This window comes from Mizuhopecten yessoensis, unplaced genomic scaffold (genome assembly GCF_002113885.1).
Source record: "Mizuhopecten yessoensis strain PY_sf001 unplaced genomic scaffold, ASM211388v2 scaffold1379, whole genome shotgun sequence".
Lineage (NCBI taxonomy): Eukaryota > Metazoa > Mollusca > Bivalvia > Pectinida > Pectinidae > Mizuhopecten > Mizuhopecten yessoensis.
Window position 1 is genome coordinate 1,268,008 of NW_018404017.1, and position 17,829 is coordinate 1,285,836.

General features: G+C 37.0%; 1 protein-coding gene across 2 annotated transcripts in view; it reads left to right on the forward strand.

The window, feature by feature from the left end:
* Positions 1-500: 500 nt before the first annotated feature.
* LOC110460841 (sialin-like) overlaps positions 501-17,829 on the forward strand; it is a 30,016-nt gene continuing 12,687 nt past the window's right edge. Inside the window, exons 1-8 of one of the 2 annotated variants that reach the window (XM_021514032.1) lie at positions 501-565; positions 723-1,064; positions 12,133-12,344; positions 12,974-13,207; positions 14,124-14,211; positions 14,428-14,523; positions 14,779-14,909; positions 16,269-16,418. In XM_021514032.1, coding sequence (XP_021369707.1) covers positions 1,019-1,064; positions 12,133-12,344; positions 12,974-13,207; positions 14,124-14,211; positions 14,428-14,523; positions 14,779-14,909; positions 16,269-16,418 — 957 coding nt within the window. In that variant the 5' untranslated portion in view covers positions 501-565; positions 723-1,018. Of the gene's footprint in view, positions 566-722; positions 1,065-10,977; positions 11,220-12,132; positions 12,345-12,973; positions 13,208-14,123; positions 14,212-14,427; positions 14,524-14,778; positions 14,910-16,268; positions 16,419-17,829 lie in introns of those variants that run through there. The other variant, XM_021514023.1, reaches the window with a different exon arrangement.

Consider the following 17,829-nt stretch of genomic DNA (forward strand, 5'->3'; position numbering starts at 1 on the left):
ATTCATTTTAATAATATTGATTAAATAGGGGTTTTCACTGATGATTCTTAATTTTAATGTTATCATCATTTTCGTTTTCATGGGAATTAAATTTGTGTTAATATACAAGTGAACTACCAATATTAGTGAATACAGGATAATACCGAGCTATTAACGAAAAAATAAATGAAACACGCGCAACAGTTACTACAATATCATATCATTCTAATTGTGACTTCAGAACATCGCATAATAGTATTTATCTGTGACGTCAATATCATGTAAAGGTAATATCTGTGACGTCAATATCATGTAAATGTAATATCTGTGACGTCAATATCATGTAATGGTAATATCTGTGACGTCAATATCATGTAAAGGTAATATCTGGGACGTTTATACGCGTTATGTTATCTACCTATATATAACATATATATCACGACAATACAAAAAACGATGGAAGTGAAACAAACATTCAAATACGGCTACCAAGGTTACACTAGATTAGAATAGGAAGAAATGCATAATGGAACCTTAGACAAAAGGAGACACTTAAAGTGTAATGCCAATAGAACGTCAGAATGTGGTGAGATATACTCAATTACATATTTTTCTGGTGGGATATTCTGTGATATTACGGGCGTTCACAACAATGCTCAGAAAAAATAATTGACTTTTAAAAAACCTATACTGTGCACAGAGATAGCAATTCCTTCATTATCGGTGGCATGTTTATGTTGTAGTAATGTAAAAGCAAGCTAGGAAGGGTCAACAAACATGACAATGGCGATACGATGGATACATCTACAACGAGAGTGTGTCAACTACCCTAAATATCTAAGTGTCCACGATACAGCTTAGTCTCGGTAAATACACACAGCCGTATACCACGCCATGCTATCATGTCCCCAATAAGATGTCTTCGTTACGTAAATATGAATCAGATTACCTACCTCACTAGACATCGGACGCTATCGCCTTGTAGGAGTTATAATCTCTTTGGTTGTTACGTTAAAGTGGAATATCACCTCAAACTATCATGGTTGTAGCTGCGAAGGAGAAAGAGTCGCCATTAAAAGAGGAAGGTGAGTAACATACAAGTTGTGCTTTGTTATCTATTAGTTTAGAAAATCTTACAGGTAAGTCAGCAATAGTTCTATTAATAAAAAACAAAAATGGAGAATACAAGGGATTTTATTTTCTATCGTTCTAACATTAGTTTATAGAGAATTCACCTTATACATTTATTTGCATTTATAGTATTCGAGTACTGCAATTTGCAATCTTGTAGATGATGTTATGCAGTAATATCGAAAAATATGTAGTAATTAAAAAAAGCAAACCTACAGATTGAAAACGATATATGTAAGGCGGAGGAGAGAACATATGCTTACATCATTTTCAAACAAACTATGCATGTATAGTGCTCCTCACTGGAGAGCTGCAGGTGACTTGCCTTGGGCAAATTAGATTTAGCGACTGCGGATGCGCACTTGAATGTACATATCTAAACGTTTTCATATACATACAGGTTGGAGTGGTACACTATTACAACTGACTTATTGGCCAGGAGTTGTAACATCAGCTGTGACATCGGCTTGTTTTGCAAATAAAAACGAAGCATTACGTCACAAATGTCTCCACGCGCAAATGAACAGATTAATTAAAATAACGAGAAAAGCTATGTTTTGAAGACAATAAGTAAATATAATCATTCATGAAATTAATTTGCATGTGGCATGAAAGGTAAAATAAACATACGTTTTTGTATGAGGATTGGCAAAGTAACGCGACTTATGATGTGGTCTTTGCTAATTTTGCAAATAATCTTTCATCCAAGTTTTATTTCCCAAAATAGTTAATGCATGTATGTTGATTTTTTTTAAAACAAAAAATTCACTATCAAACATATTTGTTCTCTATATCTGTATCCGACCAGAAATGCATGACCTAAGTAATTATGTCAATGTGTTGATGCCGATAATGATTATTAACAGAATCGTTTTTAGCAGTTTTAAATAGTATTAGTGAATGGATGACAAAGCGACGATGATGTAAAATTGAGCTATTCTAAGCGGTTCTCTGAAACCAATTTTTGCTTTGCGTTTACTCTATCAACACAGAATAACAATTTAATTATACATCAACACGAACAAATCTCATTTGTTAGTAATTGTTTACTATGGATATCTACAAAAATATGACACAACAACAGCACACTGTATATGTATACTAAAAATGAAAATATACAACTTTTTAGCACCGTATATAAACTCAAGAAATAAATCTTTAACCCTTTACCGTACTAACAATGTAGCGATAATGTCAAAAACATGCGTGTTAGTCAATACAGTAGATGTGGTTGCTGACAATGTAAAATGAACGTCCACATATGTCACATAACAGTATTACAGGACACAACACTGACTCTTACTCTACCCCGAACTTAATTTCAGTGAAGATGAATGAGTGCAACTACTTTTTAATGTAGTGCCTTGTCTGTATACACAGGAAACATGTAATCTGATCGGTATCGCACAGTTGTGATAAGATACTTTTTCTCATTCGATTACGAGTAACACGCCGAACTTAATGTAATCTGTACTCTCTTGTGACGGCTTTATTCATTTATAAAAAATGTAACATGTAAGATCGCATTATCGTACTAAAAAGTAAGTTACTAGCGAAAGTACAAAGATTTTGCTTGCGTCTATGGGTAATATAAAAATCAGATACACCCATGTTTAAGACGTATGATTAGCATAGCCTCTGTAAAGAAATGGTCATACAATGTCGAAATATTCTCCTGAGTTCCTAACTTATTGGATATCACTTCATCGAGTACATTGTATGAAAATAATCAGATGTATTTTATGCGAATGACGTCGAAGCGTGCTGATATTCATCCAAGAATTTATGTCCATCAGATTTTGTACTCTGATAATTGTGTAAACTTTTGTATTATCAATATAACAGCACGAGAAAAGAACATAAGAATGATGGACTAATAAAATGCCGTGATACAAGTATAAGGCATAATTAGGTAGACCATATACAAGAAATATCAATTGTCGTTCCGTACAAAAGCAAAGTGTATCGCAGTGTCAACAAAACCAGAATTCAAACTCAAAATGGATAAAACTAGGCGATAGAAACAAAGCAAATATTTACATGGAGACCCCCGAGTAGTTAAAAGCCGAATAAGACCAGGTGTTCCGGAAGGGTTAACGTGACATTCACTCAATCTCAAGGACGTCATTGATAAAACATAAATATCGCATGCTTACACCTTTCTTTAAAAAATACAATAACGCCACAACTGCCTCTATTGCCTCTATTCTAATAAGCAGTGTGTTGTACCAGGTTTGCACAAACTCATCGAAAACCTTGTAGTTGTTACTTGTTCTTACCAAGGCTCGGTGAATTACAATTCGCGGGCGTATATTAAACCCTTAGATGTAAATGTACCAGCCACCCTTGAACGTTACGTTACCGGAAATATATTTGAGTGAATGTTTATTCAAGGAAGTTAATACTCTCTGTACAATTATTATGCCATACTTACAGAAGTATTTTTAGGAATAGTTAAAATACTTCCTGGTCATACGAAAGAGATACAAGATCGTACTATGGAGATAAAAGCAAAAAATAACTATCTGGAGGAAGACAAACCATTCGATATAGACCTCAATGACAAAACTTACCGAAATGTTTCTCCTGATAACATTAACCAAGGGTCAAACCCCTTTGGCTTGTTTTAACAAGGGTGAAGCAATACCAGGTTATATAAACCAAGTGTCACCTTCCTTTGTCTATATACACAAAGGATCAACTTTCTGAGACTATATTCATTTAGAGTCAACTTTCTGGGACTGTATTCACTATGTGACAACTTTCTGAGACTATATTCACCCATGGTCAACTTCCGCAGTCTATATTCACATGGGATCAACATCCGCAGACTATATTCACGAAGGGTCAAATTTCTGAGACTATCTTAACCAAGATTCAACTTCATGGGACTCTATCCACTTAAGGTCAACTTTCTGTGACTATATAATAAAGGGTCAACTTCCTGAGATTATATTCACCACGGGTCAACTTTCTGAGACCATATTCACCAGAGGTCAGTTATCGTCAGCTTATATTTATCAGGGGTAAACCTAAAACGACACATATTTACCAGGAGTCAACTTACCAGGACTACATGTAATAAGATCCAACCTCCCTACCTGATATGGACCATACTAACAATGATTAAACTAAATTTATTATACCTATAGTGAAAACCCTGTAATGTGATTGGTCGAGACAAATTGTTAATTTCACACTAACGCACTCGATTTAGCATTGAGTCAGTGGAATGGTACTTCCCAACGTCCTAGCAACGGGCGACAGTGTGGTGTGACAGCGCAAAACAGTGACCGCGCAACGAAGATGCGCGTACGGTTCGTTTTAGCCGTACGTTTTTTTGCATTGCGATTGATCGCAAATGTAGGTCCTCACGCAAACCCTGTCGCTACCGTGTATTACTTGCCGGTGATTATGACGCCTATACCACGCTGAAATGATTGAGATTTCCAAGCGCTTCAATCACTTAGTAGTCTGGGATAAACAATCGGCCGTCTGTTCAGTGAAGTAAAAAGATTTTCAGATGTCAAGTTGGGTGATTTGGATAAAGTTATAAACCTTTGACGGATAAGGATTCGCAGCGTACCGTCAAACGAACATGTACAAAGCAGTTGTGATTGTTATGAAAATTCGAAGTTTCGGGGGGGGNTGAAGAAGAAGCTCGGTAACCCGAACGTCAATATCAACAATTAAATTGTTATAAGGGACATGACATTTCACAGTGTCAACACTAACTTTATTGTTACATCTTAGAGCACTGTTATATTTGTTGATGAAAATACAATATTTGTTACAAATATGAAAACTTTGTTAATTATTGACTGTCGATTTAAGTGATACATCGGGGTGACCAGAGTCACTACCACACTCTAATGAAAGTAGTATCTATATAGTATTAACCAGCGGTCAACACTCTCCAGATTATATTAAACACGGTTTAAGTGATACCTCGGGGTGACCCTAGTCACTGCCACACTCTAATGAAAGTAGTATCTATATAGTATTAAACAGCGGTCAACACTCCTCAGACTATGTTAAACACGGTTTAAGTGATACCTCGGGGTGACCAGAGTCACTGTCACACTCTAATGGAATAGCATCTATATAGTATTAAACAGCGGTCAACACGCCCCAGATTAAGTTAAACACGGTTTAAGTGATACCTCGTGGTGACCCTAGTCACTGCCACACTCTAATGAAAGTAGTATATATATATATAATATAAAACAGCGGTCAACACTCCCCAGACTATGTTAAACACGGTTTAAGTGATACCTCAGGGTGACCAGAGTCACTGCCACACTCTAATGAAATAGCATCTATATATTATTAAACAGTGGTCAACACTCCCCAGACTATGTTAAACACGGTTTATATGATACCTCGGGGTGAGGTATTTATTTGACATTTTTTTATAACAAGGACAAAGATGTAAGCAGACAATCGTAAACTATTTTAAACATATTAAATTACGAAATTACAAAAATAATAAAAAAGGCCTTCAAAATTGTATTTATTTTGTTTAGTATTAATGGCTTCACCTTATGGTCAACCCGAAGCATACCACGTAGTCATGGTGTCTGTTTGTGAGATGATTCATGCTAATATTTCAGAGAACCAGCTTTTATATTAATGTCACATTTGAAAGTAATGCTTGTGTTTCTAAAAAGATAATGGTAAAATAGAATTAGTGATGACAGATTAGTCAAAAACCTAGACGGACAGTTGCTAGTGGCTTTGTTGGCTAGAGCATGACTCCAAAACCTAGACGGACAGTTGCTAGTGGTTTTGTTGGCTGGAGCATGACTTCAAAACCTAGACGGACAGTTGCTAGTGGTTTTGTTGGCTAGAGCATGACTTCAAAACCTAGACGGACAGTTGCTAGTGGTTTTGTTGGCTAGAGCATGACTTCAAAACCTAGACGGACAGTTGCTAGTGGTTTTGTTGGCTAGAGCATGACTTCAAAACCTAGACGGACAGTTGCTAGTGGTTTTGTTGGCTAGAGCATGACTTCAAAACCTAGACGGACAGTTGCTAGTGGTTTTGTTGGCTAGAGCATGACTTCAAAACCTAGACGGACAGTTGCTAGTGGTTTTGTTGGCTAGAGCATGACTTCAAAACCTAGACGGACAGTTGCTAGTGGTTTTGTTGGCTAGAGCATGACTTCAAAACCTAGACGGACAGTTGCTAGTGGTTTTGTTGGCTAGAGCATGACTTCAAAACCTAGACGGACAGTTGCTAGTGGTTTTGTTGGCTAGAGCATGACTTCAAAACCTAGACGGACAGTTGCTAGTGGTTTTGTTGGCTAGAGCATGACTTCAAAACCTAGACGGACAGTTGCTAGTGGTTTTGTTGGCTAGAGCATGACTTCAAAACCTAGACGGACAGTTGCTAGTGGTTTTGTTGGCTAGAGCATGACTTCAAAACCTAGACGGACAGTTGCTAGTGGTTTTGTTGGCTAGAGCATGACTTCAAAACCTAGACGGACAGTTGCTAGTGGTTTTGTTGGCTAGAGCATGACTTCAAAACCTAGACGGACAGTTGCTAGTGGTTTTGTTGGCTAGAGCATGACTTCAAAACCTAGACGGACAGTTGCTAGTGGTTTTGTTGGCTAGAGCATGACTTCAAAACCTAGACGGACAGTTGCTAGTGGTTTTGTTGGCTAGAGCATGACTTCAAAACCTAGACGGACAGTTGCTAGTGGTTTTGTTGGCTAGAGCATGACTTCAAAACCTAGACGGACAGTTGCTAGTGGTTTTGTTGGCTAGAGCATGACTTCAAAACCTAGACGGACAGTTGCTAGTGGTTTTGTTGGCTAGAGCATGACTTCAAAACCTAGACGGACAGTTGCTAGTGGTTTTGTTGGCTAGAGCATGACTTCAAAACCTAGACGGACAGTTGCTAGTGGTTTTGTTGGCTAGAGCATGACTTCAAAACCTAGACGGACAGTTGCTAGTGGTTTTGTTGGCTAGAGCATGACTTCAAAACCTAGACGGACAGTTGCTAGTGGTTTTGTTGGCTAGAGCATGACTTCAAAACCTAGACGGACAGTTGCTAGTGGTTTTGTTGGCTAGAGCATGACTTCAAAACCTAGACGGACAGTTGCTAGTGGTTTTGTTGGCTAGAGCATGACTTCAAAACCTAGACGGACAGTTGCTAGTGGTTTTGTTGGCTAGAGCATGACTTCAAAACCTAGACGGACAGTTGCTAGTGGTTTTGTTGGCTAGAGCATGACTTCAAAACCTAGACGGACAGTTGCTAGTGGTTTTGTTGGCTAGAGCATGACTTCAAAACCTAGACGGACAGTTGCTAGTGGTTTTGTTGGCTAGAGCATGACTTCAAAACCTAGACGGACAGTTGCTAGTGGTTTTGTTGGCTAGAGCATGACTTCAAAACCTAGACGGACAGTTGCTAGTGGTTTTGTTGGCTAGAGCATGACTTCAAAACCTAGACGGACAGTTGCTAGTGGTTTTGTTGGCTAGAGCATGACTTCAAAACCTAGACGGACAGTTGCTAGTGGTTTTGTTGGCTAGAGCATGACTTCAAAACCTAGACGGACAGTTGCTAGTGGTTTTGTTGGCTAGAGCATGACTTCAAAACCTAGACGGACAGTTGCTAGTGGTTTTGTTGGCTAGAGCATGACTTCAAAACCTAGACGGACAGTTGCTAGTGGTTTTGTTGGCTAGAGCATGACTTCAAAACCTAGACGGACAGTTGCTAGTGGTTTTGTTGGCTAGAGCATGACTTCAAAACCTAGACGGACAGTTGCTAGTGGTTTTGTTGGCTAGAGCATGACTTCAAAACCTAGACGGACAGTTGCTAGTGGTTTTGTTGGCTAGAGCATGACTTCAAAACCTAGACGGACAGTTGCTAGTGGTTTTGTTGGCTAGAGCATGACTTCAAAACCTAGACGGACAGTTGCTAGTGGTTTTGTTGGCTAGAGCATGACTTCAAAACCTAGACGGACAGTTGCTAGTGGTTTTGTTGGCTAGAGCATGACTTCAAAACCTAGACGGACAGTTGCTAGTGGTTTTGTTGGCTAGAGCATGACTTCAAAACCTAGACGGACAGTTGCTAGTGGTTTTGTTGGCTAGAGCATGACTTCAAAACCTAGACGGACAGTTGCTAGTGGTTTTGTTGGCTAGAGCATGACTTCAAAACCTAGACGGACAGTTGCTAGTGGTTTTGTTGGCTAGAGCATGACTTCAAAACCTAGACGGACAGTTGCTAGTGGTTTTGTTGGCTAGAGCATGACTTCAAAACCTAGACGGACAGTTGCTAGTGGTTTTGTTGGCTAGAGCATGACTTCAAAACCTAGACGGACAGTTGCTAGTGGTTTTGTTGGCTAGAGCATGACTTCAAAACCTAGACGGACAGTTGCTAGTGGTTTTGTTGGCTAGAGCATGACTTCAAAACCTAGACGGACAGTTGCTAGTGGTTTTGTTGGCTAGAGCATGACTTCAAAACCTAGACGGACAGTTGCTAGTGGTTTTGTTGGCTAGAGCATGACTTCAAAACCTAGACGGACAGTTGCTAGTGGTTTTGTTGGCTAGAGCATGACTTCAAAACCTAGACGGACAGTTGCTAGTGGTTTTGTTGGCTAGAGCATGACTTCAAAACCTAGACGGACAGTTGCTAGTGGTTTTGTTGGCTAGAGCATGACTTCAAAACCTAGACGGACAGTTGCTAGTGGTTTTTTTGGCTAGAACATGACTTCAAAACCTAGACGGACAGTTGCTAGTGGTTTTGTTGGCTAGAGCATGACTTCAAAACCTAGACGGACAGTTGCTAGTGGTTTTGTTGGCTAGAGCATGACGTCAAAACCTAGACGGACAGTTGCTAATGATTTTGTTTGGCTAGAGCATAACTTCAAAATCTAGACGGACAGTTGCTAGTGGTTTTGTTGGCTAGAGCATGACTTCAAAACCTAGACGGACAGTTGCTAGTGGTTTTGTTGGCTAGAGCATGACGTCAAAACCTAGACGGACAGTTGCTAATGATTTTGTTTGGCTAGAACATGACTTCAAAATCTAGACGGACAGTTGCTAGTGGTTTTGTTGGCTAGAGCATGACTTCAAAACCTAGACGGACAGGTGCTAGTGGTTTTGTTGGCTAGAGCATGACTCCAAACCCTAGACGGACAGTTGCTAGTGGATTTGTTGCCTAGAACATGACTTCAAAACCTAGACGGACAGTTGCTAGTGATTTTTTGGCTAGAGCATGATTCCAAAACCTAGACGGACAGTTGCTAGTGGTTTTGTTGGCTAGAGCATGACGTCATAACCTAGACGGACAGTTGCTAGTGATTTTGTTTGGCTAGAGCATGACTTCAAAACCTAGACGGACAGTTGCTAGTGGTTTTGTAAGCTAGAGCATGACCTCAAAACCTAGACGGACAGTTGCTAATAGTTTTGTTGGCTAGAGCATGACTTCAAAACAGATCGGAAGGGTTTCTATAGATGTTATGGTATCCATGTAATTAGTTCGTCGTGACTAAAGTTACAAATGTTCAAAACGATGAGGTAAGGTCCTATAGAATTCTAATTGTTACAAATATGTGTAGGATGGATCCTTTCTACAATCGGAGGCCTCCTGGCACTTACAAAATATAAATACCATCATTGACCTCTAGATCATCCTTAATTGACATGATCAGATAAAACCTAAATATACCTGAATCGTCCACGAAAGTACACCGAATTTGTATCAACACCAGGTCACCTCCAGGTCAGACTTGAGATAAGTCCGTCAGATCTGGTTAGCATCAGTACAGTTTAACCCCTATAACTACGTTGATTGATAGCATGGTATAATGGTATCATAATGACAACGCCTATTCATTACGTGATCATGCTATATTTATCAGTCGTAAAACTGTCCGTGCAAAATTACTAAACAGAGGTTAACTTTTTTAAAACAAAGTATTTATCTGGTAAAGGATTTTGGTTAAATGCAGGATATAATTACATATATATATATATATGATAGCAGTCGATCAGTATTAACGCTTTGTTTATATTCACGTACAGCACATACAGTTATAAGGATAATCAATAAAAAGGTTCAAAACCGGTGACATAATTCACCGATTGTTTAAAGTTCATCAGCTGTTAGGCTATTCGACTATAACTAGAGTGGCACTTTATTGAGGATATAGAATGGTGTCCATATATATGTATATATTTCGACAGTTTGGCAGAATAATCGATATTTATCAGGGTTACGAAATATCAGTAGGTCCTGACAGCAGCTATATAATATGGCATGTATTAGAAAATAAATACCACTTAATGTTCTAATTATGATTGTTTTGGCGAAATCATTCTGCATAAAAAGGTGCAGGAATATGTAACATAATATTTGACGCCATGTTCTAATGACGTCACGCTTGACAACAACAACGATTGGATCGAATTGGTTACTAGACACAACTTTATCTACAAAATCCCCCCCAAAAAATTTTGCTTTCAAACAATTTACATTTTAGTAACATTTTGTATATCTTCACTGCAGTTTTTATCCAATTGATACTTTTAGATATTTCATTCGTATACAAAGTATATAAGCAATATATTTATTCATGGACTCTATACATCATACATAAAACCTAATATAGCCAAGTTTGTTTCACGTAAAAACATAAAGAAAATGAATAAATATTTCAACGACACGCAGCGATAACCTCTAGACCATGAGTCCTGATTATTACCCATGAGAAATGAAAGTGCATTCAATCATTTGAAAGCCTGTTTTGCAACCTACTAAGCATGTACGTTACGGGTAAGGTCCGGAATAATTGGTAAACAAATGTTTGTTACGGAGAAGACCTACATTGTATATGACTAACATTTAAATTGAGGGCCAGCGTTGTGTACAGTTCTGACTGAAAGGTATAAGTTATGTACGGCCATGGATTGGCTATACCTGTATATGACTATGGTTGCACTTATTAATATGTTCCATAATTTATCCGTGATGCTGGGAACGTGAACAAACATGCATAAAATGCTCATTATCATAGTGTGTAACACACAACAGAGCAATGTGCTAAGCGAAAATGAACGATTTTGAAGAGCGCCAGGATTTTTTACCTAAAAAGGAACGCAAAGGTAAAATTCAAAACTTAAAATATAGGCTAAGATTATGTTCATCAGGATATGGCATGATATTGATACTTATAATCCTATTACAGCGTGATATAGCAATACCATATTAAAATTTAATTGTTACATATCACCTTTGTAATGTCGTCGTTGATATTATCATCAGTTCTAATGTAATTACAAGTCATTTAATGGATTAATGATATACATTATGAGCTACTGTATGCGTTTCAGACTTGGATATGTATCGTCATGTCCAGCAGTTCATAGGAAGTGGAGGTTTACATATTTAGACTGTTCATTGCAGACATCTGTCCTAGGTATAATCAATACCTGGATTATAAACTGCCTTTTTGATAGTTGCTTCCGTCATTATGCTTGATGCGTTAAACATTTGATCCATAACACTACCTGCAATTCAAATATATAAAAAAGTAGTATTTGACAATCCAATTCCAAAATATGCATTCTGTTGGGGAATAACTAACTTTAATTTTACAGAAATTACTGTATATCCCTTCCCGTCACACAGGATTACCTCCAGTTTGAGCTATGGATATCTAACTGTCAACCAAAAGTGTGATACAGATTCACAATGAACAGGAACCAGCTATTGTAATCAGCATTCACATTTTCAAATCAGTTATTTTGATCCTTATCTGTTTCTTAAAAAGACATGATTTATACTTTTGTTTAAAAGCGAAACTTCATGAGGTTCTCTATAATAACATAATGTTTCTTACAATGAGGGTATAACAAATACCTCTCAAACGTCTAAAAAACATTTATGTTAATCTCTCCCGTTAGACTATTCAAATCTCCTGCTCCGTTTTTGACAAACCCTTATCACAGGAAAAAGTCGATCAATCAAAATGTAAGGATGTATTTTCACTTAGGTGAATCCTATTGGTATTTCCAGAGGAGGTTCCGTGCTGCTGTTCCCAGAGATGGATTCTTTCCTACACAGGATTCCTGGGGTTCTGTTGTATATACGCTGTCCGTGTCAACTTCAGTGTGGCCATTGTTTGTATGGTGAAAACGTCAGATGTCCTCACTAATGGTACCAGTCTGGTCAACCAATCAGATGTCGGGACTTGTGTGGCAGAGGCTGCAAATGTTAAAAACGATGAGGTAAGGTCCTGTATAATCCTAAGTGTTACAAATATGTGTAGTGTGGATCCTTTATACAATCGGAGGCCTCCTGGCACAAACAAAATATAAATACCATCATTGACCTCTAGATCATCCTAAATTGACATGATCAGATACAACCTAAATATATCTGAATCGTCCCAGAAAGTACACCGAGTTTGTAACCAAAACATAAGGACATAAAATGGTTTACTATGTTGAAAAATAAATAAATAATATGAATAAATACGTTGGACGTAGTTCCGGTTTTGTGAAGTATATAAATAACTTCTCTAGAAAGATGATCGTTTTGAGTGGTGTATTATCTCAATTAATATAAACATAGTTCCTTTAATAGTAAAACAATAACATCTGCTACATATACTATTGTCTAACGGAACGATTAGGTGCTTAGATACTAGATCAGATGGAACATTTGGCTTTGGAAACAAGTAAATGTGCCCATGCATTCACCCTTCAGTACTTACGTTCATTGTTTTCTCGTCAACTCTTATTTTGTAAGAATCTGAAACTAAATAATATTAGATAAAATATGTTTATATATCAAAATATAAATATTTGCTTTATGAGTCACATTAATGTTAAATTAAAACTTGTTATATTTACAGCACGCAGAGTTTGACTGGGACAAAAGCACTCGATCAACCATGCTGGCTTCCTTCTTTTACGGATACATATGTACCCAGGTCCTCGGGGGCTGGCTTTCCGACAGATTTGGCGGGAGGCGCGTGCTTGGGTACACCACATTGTTTGCCGCCATTTGTACACTCCTCACACCAGTGTGTGCTCGCGCATCAGTACCCCTTATCTACGTCCTCCGTGTGCTCCTTGGACTCGCCACGGTAAAACTTAACATCACAAACCAATTGATAATTCCTTAAACATTAAGGTAATTCAAAATACTGATAATACGCAGAAGGAATGGCAGACCGCTGGTATTAACAATTGAGCAGGATAGTTATAAAATCTGTGTTGTTGTCTCTCTTCGTTTCTTTTAGTTTATCATTTCTAATTTGTTTTTGTGGCTCATCGATTCCTATTTTTGCTTTTTTGTAATATCAACTTTGATATCAGAGTATTCCATTTTTCGATTTGTGTTTGCCTATTTTACTTGTATACTGGTGTATTAATAAACGCTACGTAACATATCAGTAGATGTGGTTGAAGATTATATGGTAACATTGTAAATCTAAACAAAATGTATACTACGTGGTCAAAACATAAGGACATAAGCCGAGCTCAGTGTCAGTGCGAGAGTACAGCATCATCTGACGAGAGACCAAAACATAAGGCAATGCATCGCAAGAAACTATGTGAAACATAAAAGTAACCAATTCAAGCATCGTAATAAATGCTGGCGACGAATAGGAGATTAACGTACTTATGCTATAGATAATATTGTCCATCACTTCAGTAAGTCAAACTTGAAAATAAAATATATTCCAAGTTACCACAGTAATAGGATACTTATTGTTTTTAAACTGTTTACTTAACATATCAGTCAAAAATAATCTTTTAAATAAAATAAAATAAAATAAAAATTAAAGGTCTTTGTCAATTGGTCATTAATTCAGAAGAAATATAATTGCTCCTTAATTGCGCATTAACACTTTTTATATTATACTGTTTGATTTAAATTTGAATATATTATCGATTGAATTTTTCATATATCTAAAGTTGATAATGTATGATAATCAAGCGTTTACCATCAGCAGCTATCATAAAACATTACAAGATAACGTACATGTACTTTTTCAGGGTGTATCATTTCCTGCTATGCAGTCGATTTGGGGTCGATGGGCACCACCGTTTGAACGCAGCAAGCTGGTTTCCGTATCATATTTGGGTATGCTAGAGAACTTCTCCTGAAACTACCTTTAGTTTAATAGGTCTTTAGCGGGGCGAACAAGTTCAATATAATGCCTTTTATAATTCCTTTAAACCGATGGATAACACTAATTGTTAATTACCATTGACAAACAGTTTAAATTTAGGCGTTAACATTGGAAGAAAACCATTAACACAGTATTAACTTAAGATGCTGGAGTTGGTTTTTTAATAGGCACTATGTTTGGAAATATCGCCACGTTTGCTTCCTCTGGAGTATTGTGTGACTATGGATTCGACAACGGATGGGGGTCAATATTTTACATAACTGGTAAGTCATGTCTTTGGTACAAAATATGTGCTTAATGATAATATAGATTTGGTCACTGATAACCTATATAAGAGCTTTGATAATGTAAATGTGCCATTTATGTTGCTAAAGCATGATACTGTCACGTGGCGGTTATTCATTTCGTATACCTGCGCTATTCTGTAATCAATCTGAGGAATTCTTTACAACAATACATTTTATTGCTATTTAAGCTTATAAACGTTTTAGATTATGCTTTATGCATTGCTTTTCCAGGGGGCCTGACATTTCTCTGGGTTCTCATGTGGTTTTACGTATCGGCTGACTCGCCACAGGAACACAGGCGGATTTCAGCTGTGGAACGCGAGCACATCGTCTCCAGCATCGAGTATAATACTACTAAAAGGGTAATTACTTACCTGATTGACTTCGTTTATTGAGTTATTGCAACATACGTCATAACAGTTGGTAACAAGTCAGATTCGAACGTCATACGCCATCATACACCTTCCGACCGTTTAGTACTAAATGAACTATTTTGCAACCCTCCCCTATCCCACCCCTCTCTCTGAAAAGCAAAAAAAAACAACACAAAATACAAAATACAAAAATTCCCTTATTGACACCAGAGTATAATATAACTGATGGTGTCATTATGACAGTAAGTTTTGTGTAGAATATATATATACATTTTGCAAATATACTCGTGCTCAACTGGAGTTTTCACCTCACAACCAAAATAGAAAAACGTTTCTTATATTTACAGTATTCTGCTGTTCACGAATCATAATTATGCTATTTTTTTCTAATCAACGGATATAAATTTCATTTTCAATACATAATAAAGTGTCATCAGTTTTATAAATTTAACAGAATGAAATTAAGATAAGCCTTGGTTAACGGTGAATGTCAGTGTAGACTGCAAATATTGAAAAATCTGCTGAAGAACTGTTAGTCAGCAAAGGTTTTGTTAGTGTAATTCGACGAGGGTTAAATTGAAAGTTTAGTATGCATCAGTTAGTTTGCAGAGCACTGTATCTTATCTTGTCTGCAGAAATAGTGATGGTTTTTAAAATAATCTTCATAGGTTAAATATGACTCGAACCGTTATCTAATTAGTTAGTTAAACGGAATCGCGTTCATCTCAAATCTCAGTGATAACGTATTAAAATTAACATCCACAGATCACATGGTGCAATATGGCGTTTCATATTACGCCAGAACAATATCACCTTGATAGTTAAGACCTGATATTAATATGTATTTAATACGGAGGGAATAGCACACATTCATTTATTATTTGTGTAACTATTACATATGTTGTTGCTGTCCTTATCCTGCAGACTCCACTAATGATATGTATTAAACTATCGTTCCCTGGCTATTGTTTCTAAAATGCGCTATCATATTCCTGACTCATGTAACTTATTTTGTAAGATATACTTCTCTTAATATACATTGCATGATATTAAAAATGATAATATGATCTCTATCAATTGCAGATGTATTGCAAAAAATATTACATTTGTTTGTGTATTAGATAATGTTGCAATAACGCATTTCGCAAGTGCAATATGTATAGAATGACTTATTAAATTGTGTTTGGAGATATGTGTGAATTGGTTTTTAACGAAACAAATAGTTTGATAACATTTAGTGAAATACAGCTGACATATCACTGTTATCGAAATCATCGTCGTCAATATTTAAATTGGTTTGTAAACCTTTACGCTTTCAAATGGACACACGTTTTATATTTTATGCAGACAGCGAAAGTTCCATGGAAAGATTTGATGAAGTCACGTGCAATGTGGGCGTGCCTCACAGCTCACGTGTGCAATAATTGGACAAATTATACTCTACTCACCAGCCTTCCGGCCTTTATGAAGGCAGTTTTGAAATTCGACATCAAACAGGTAAGTCAATAAGTACATAACCATACTATACAAGTACAAATTGTTGCTAACATTCCATTATCAACAAAAAATGCTCAAGCAAACACCTTATCACGCACTATATCCATATGAAATAGGGCACTTGAACAGAAATATGGTAATATTTAAGTTCAAGTTTATGGCGTTTATTTTGAATCAAGACCCATATTTTTTGGTTCTTTGTACACCTTATTACAAAAATCAACACAAAGATGTATACATATGTTCGATTTCTGGCATTTAGAATTTTCGACAATTTAAGTGTTGTTTTTTCCATGCGGACATTTTGAAAAATCTCCTTAAAAAATCAATTACCCTTCTCCTTCCCTAATTTGTATCCACCTTTATGTACTATTGTGTAAAAATGTAATTGTTGCACATCTTTGTTTTAAATTTTGTTTCATTTGTTGTACATATTTAAATTACAAATGGCGTTTATTTTGAAGCAAGCCCCATCTTTTTTGGTTCTTTGTACACCTTATTATAAAAATCAACACAAAGATGTATACATATGTTCTATTTCTGGCATTTAGAATAAATGCTCATTTTCGACAATTTAAGTGTTTGTTATTTTATCGACAAAAAACATAGCAGAGTATAACCTGTGTGTACTGTTGGGTTTAGTGCAGACCTATCATTAAATGTACGACTTGACACATTTACGTTGTATCATATACAAAAAACCTTGCACATGTCTACAACCCGAAACATGTTAACGGTTGTAGTATGAACGGCGAATGCGGACTCAAATGTATCAATCTTTGATCAATTTAAGAACTGACAACTTTCCCTACTGTACAACTAATTACATATTATGTGTATGTAGGGAAGGATCATATTGTGATTATATGTACGAAGACATATTAGCTACTTTAACCTTCAGCAAACATTACCTTTCTCAAAACATCAATATTTAGTCTAGTAGTTAGCATCTGCTGTGTTTTTGTTTTCCGAGACTGGTGTGCTGTCCGCTGTTCCTTACCTGTGTTTTTGTTATCCAAGAATAGTGTGCTGTCCTCAGTTCTTTACCTGTGTTTTTGTTATCCCAGAATGGTGTGCTGTCCTCAGTTCCTTACCTGTGTTTTTGTTATCCCAGAATGGTGTGCTGTCCGCAGTTTCTTACCTGTGTTTTTGTTATCCGAGAATGGTGTGCTGTCCGCAGTTCCTTATCTGTGTTTTTGTTATCCCAGAATGGTGTGCTGTCCGCTGTTCCTTATCTGTGTTTTTGTTATCCGAGACTGGTGTGCTGTCCGCAGTTCCTTACCTGTGTTTTTGTTATCCGAGAATGGTGTACTGTCCGCTGTTTCTTACCTGTGTTTTTGTTATCCCAGAATCTGTCCGCAGTTCCTTACCTGTGTTTTTGTTATCCCAGAATGGTGTGCTGTCCTCAGTT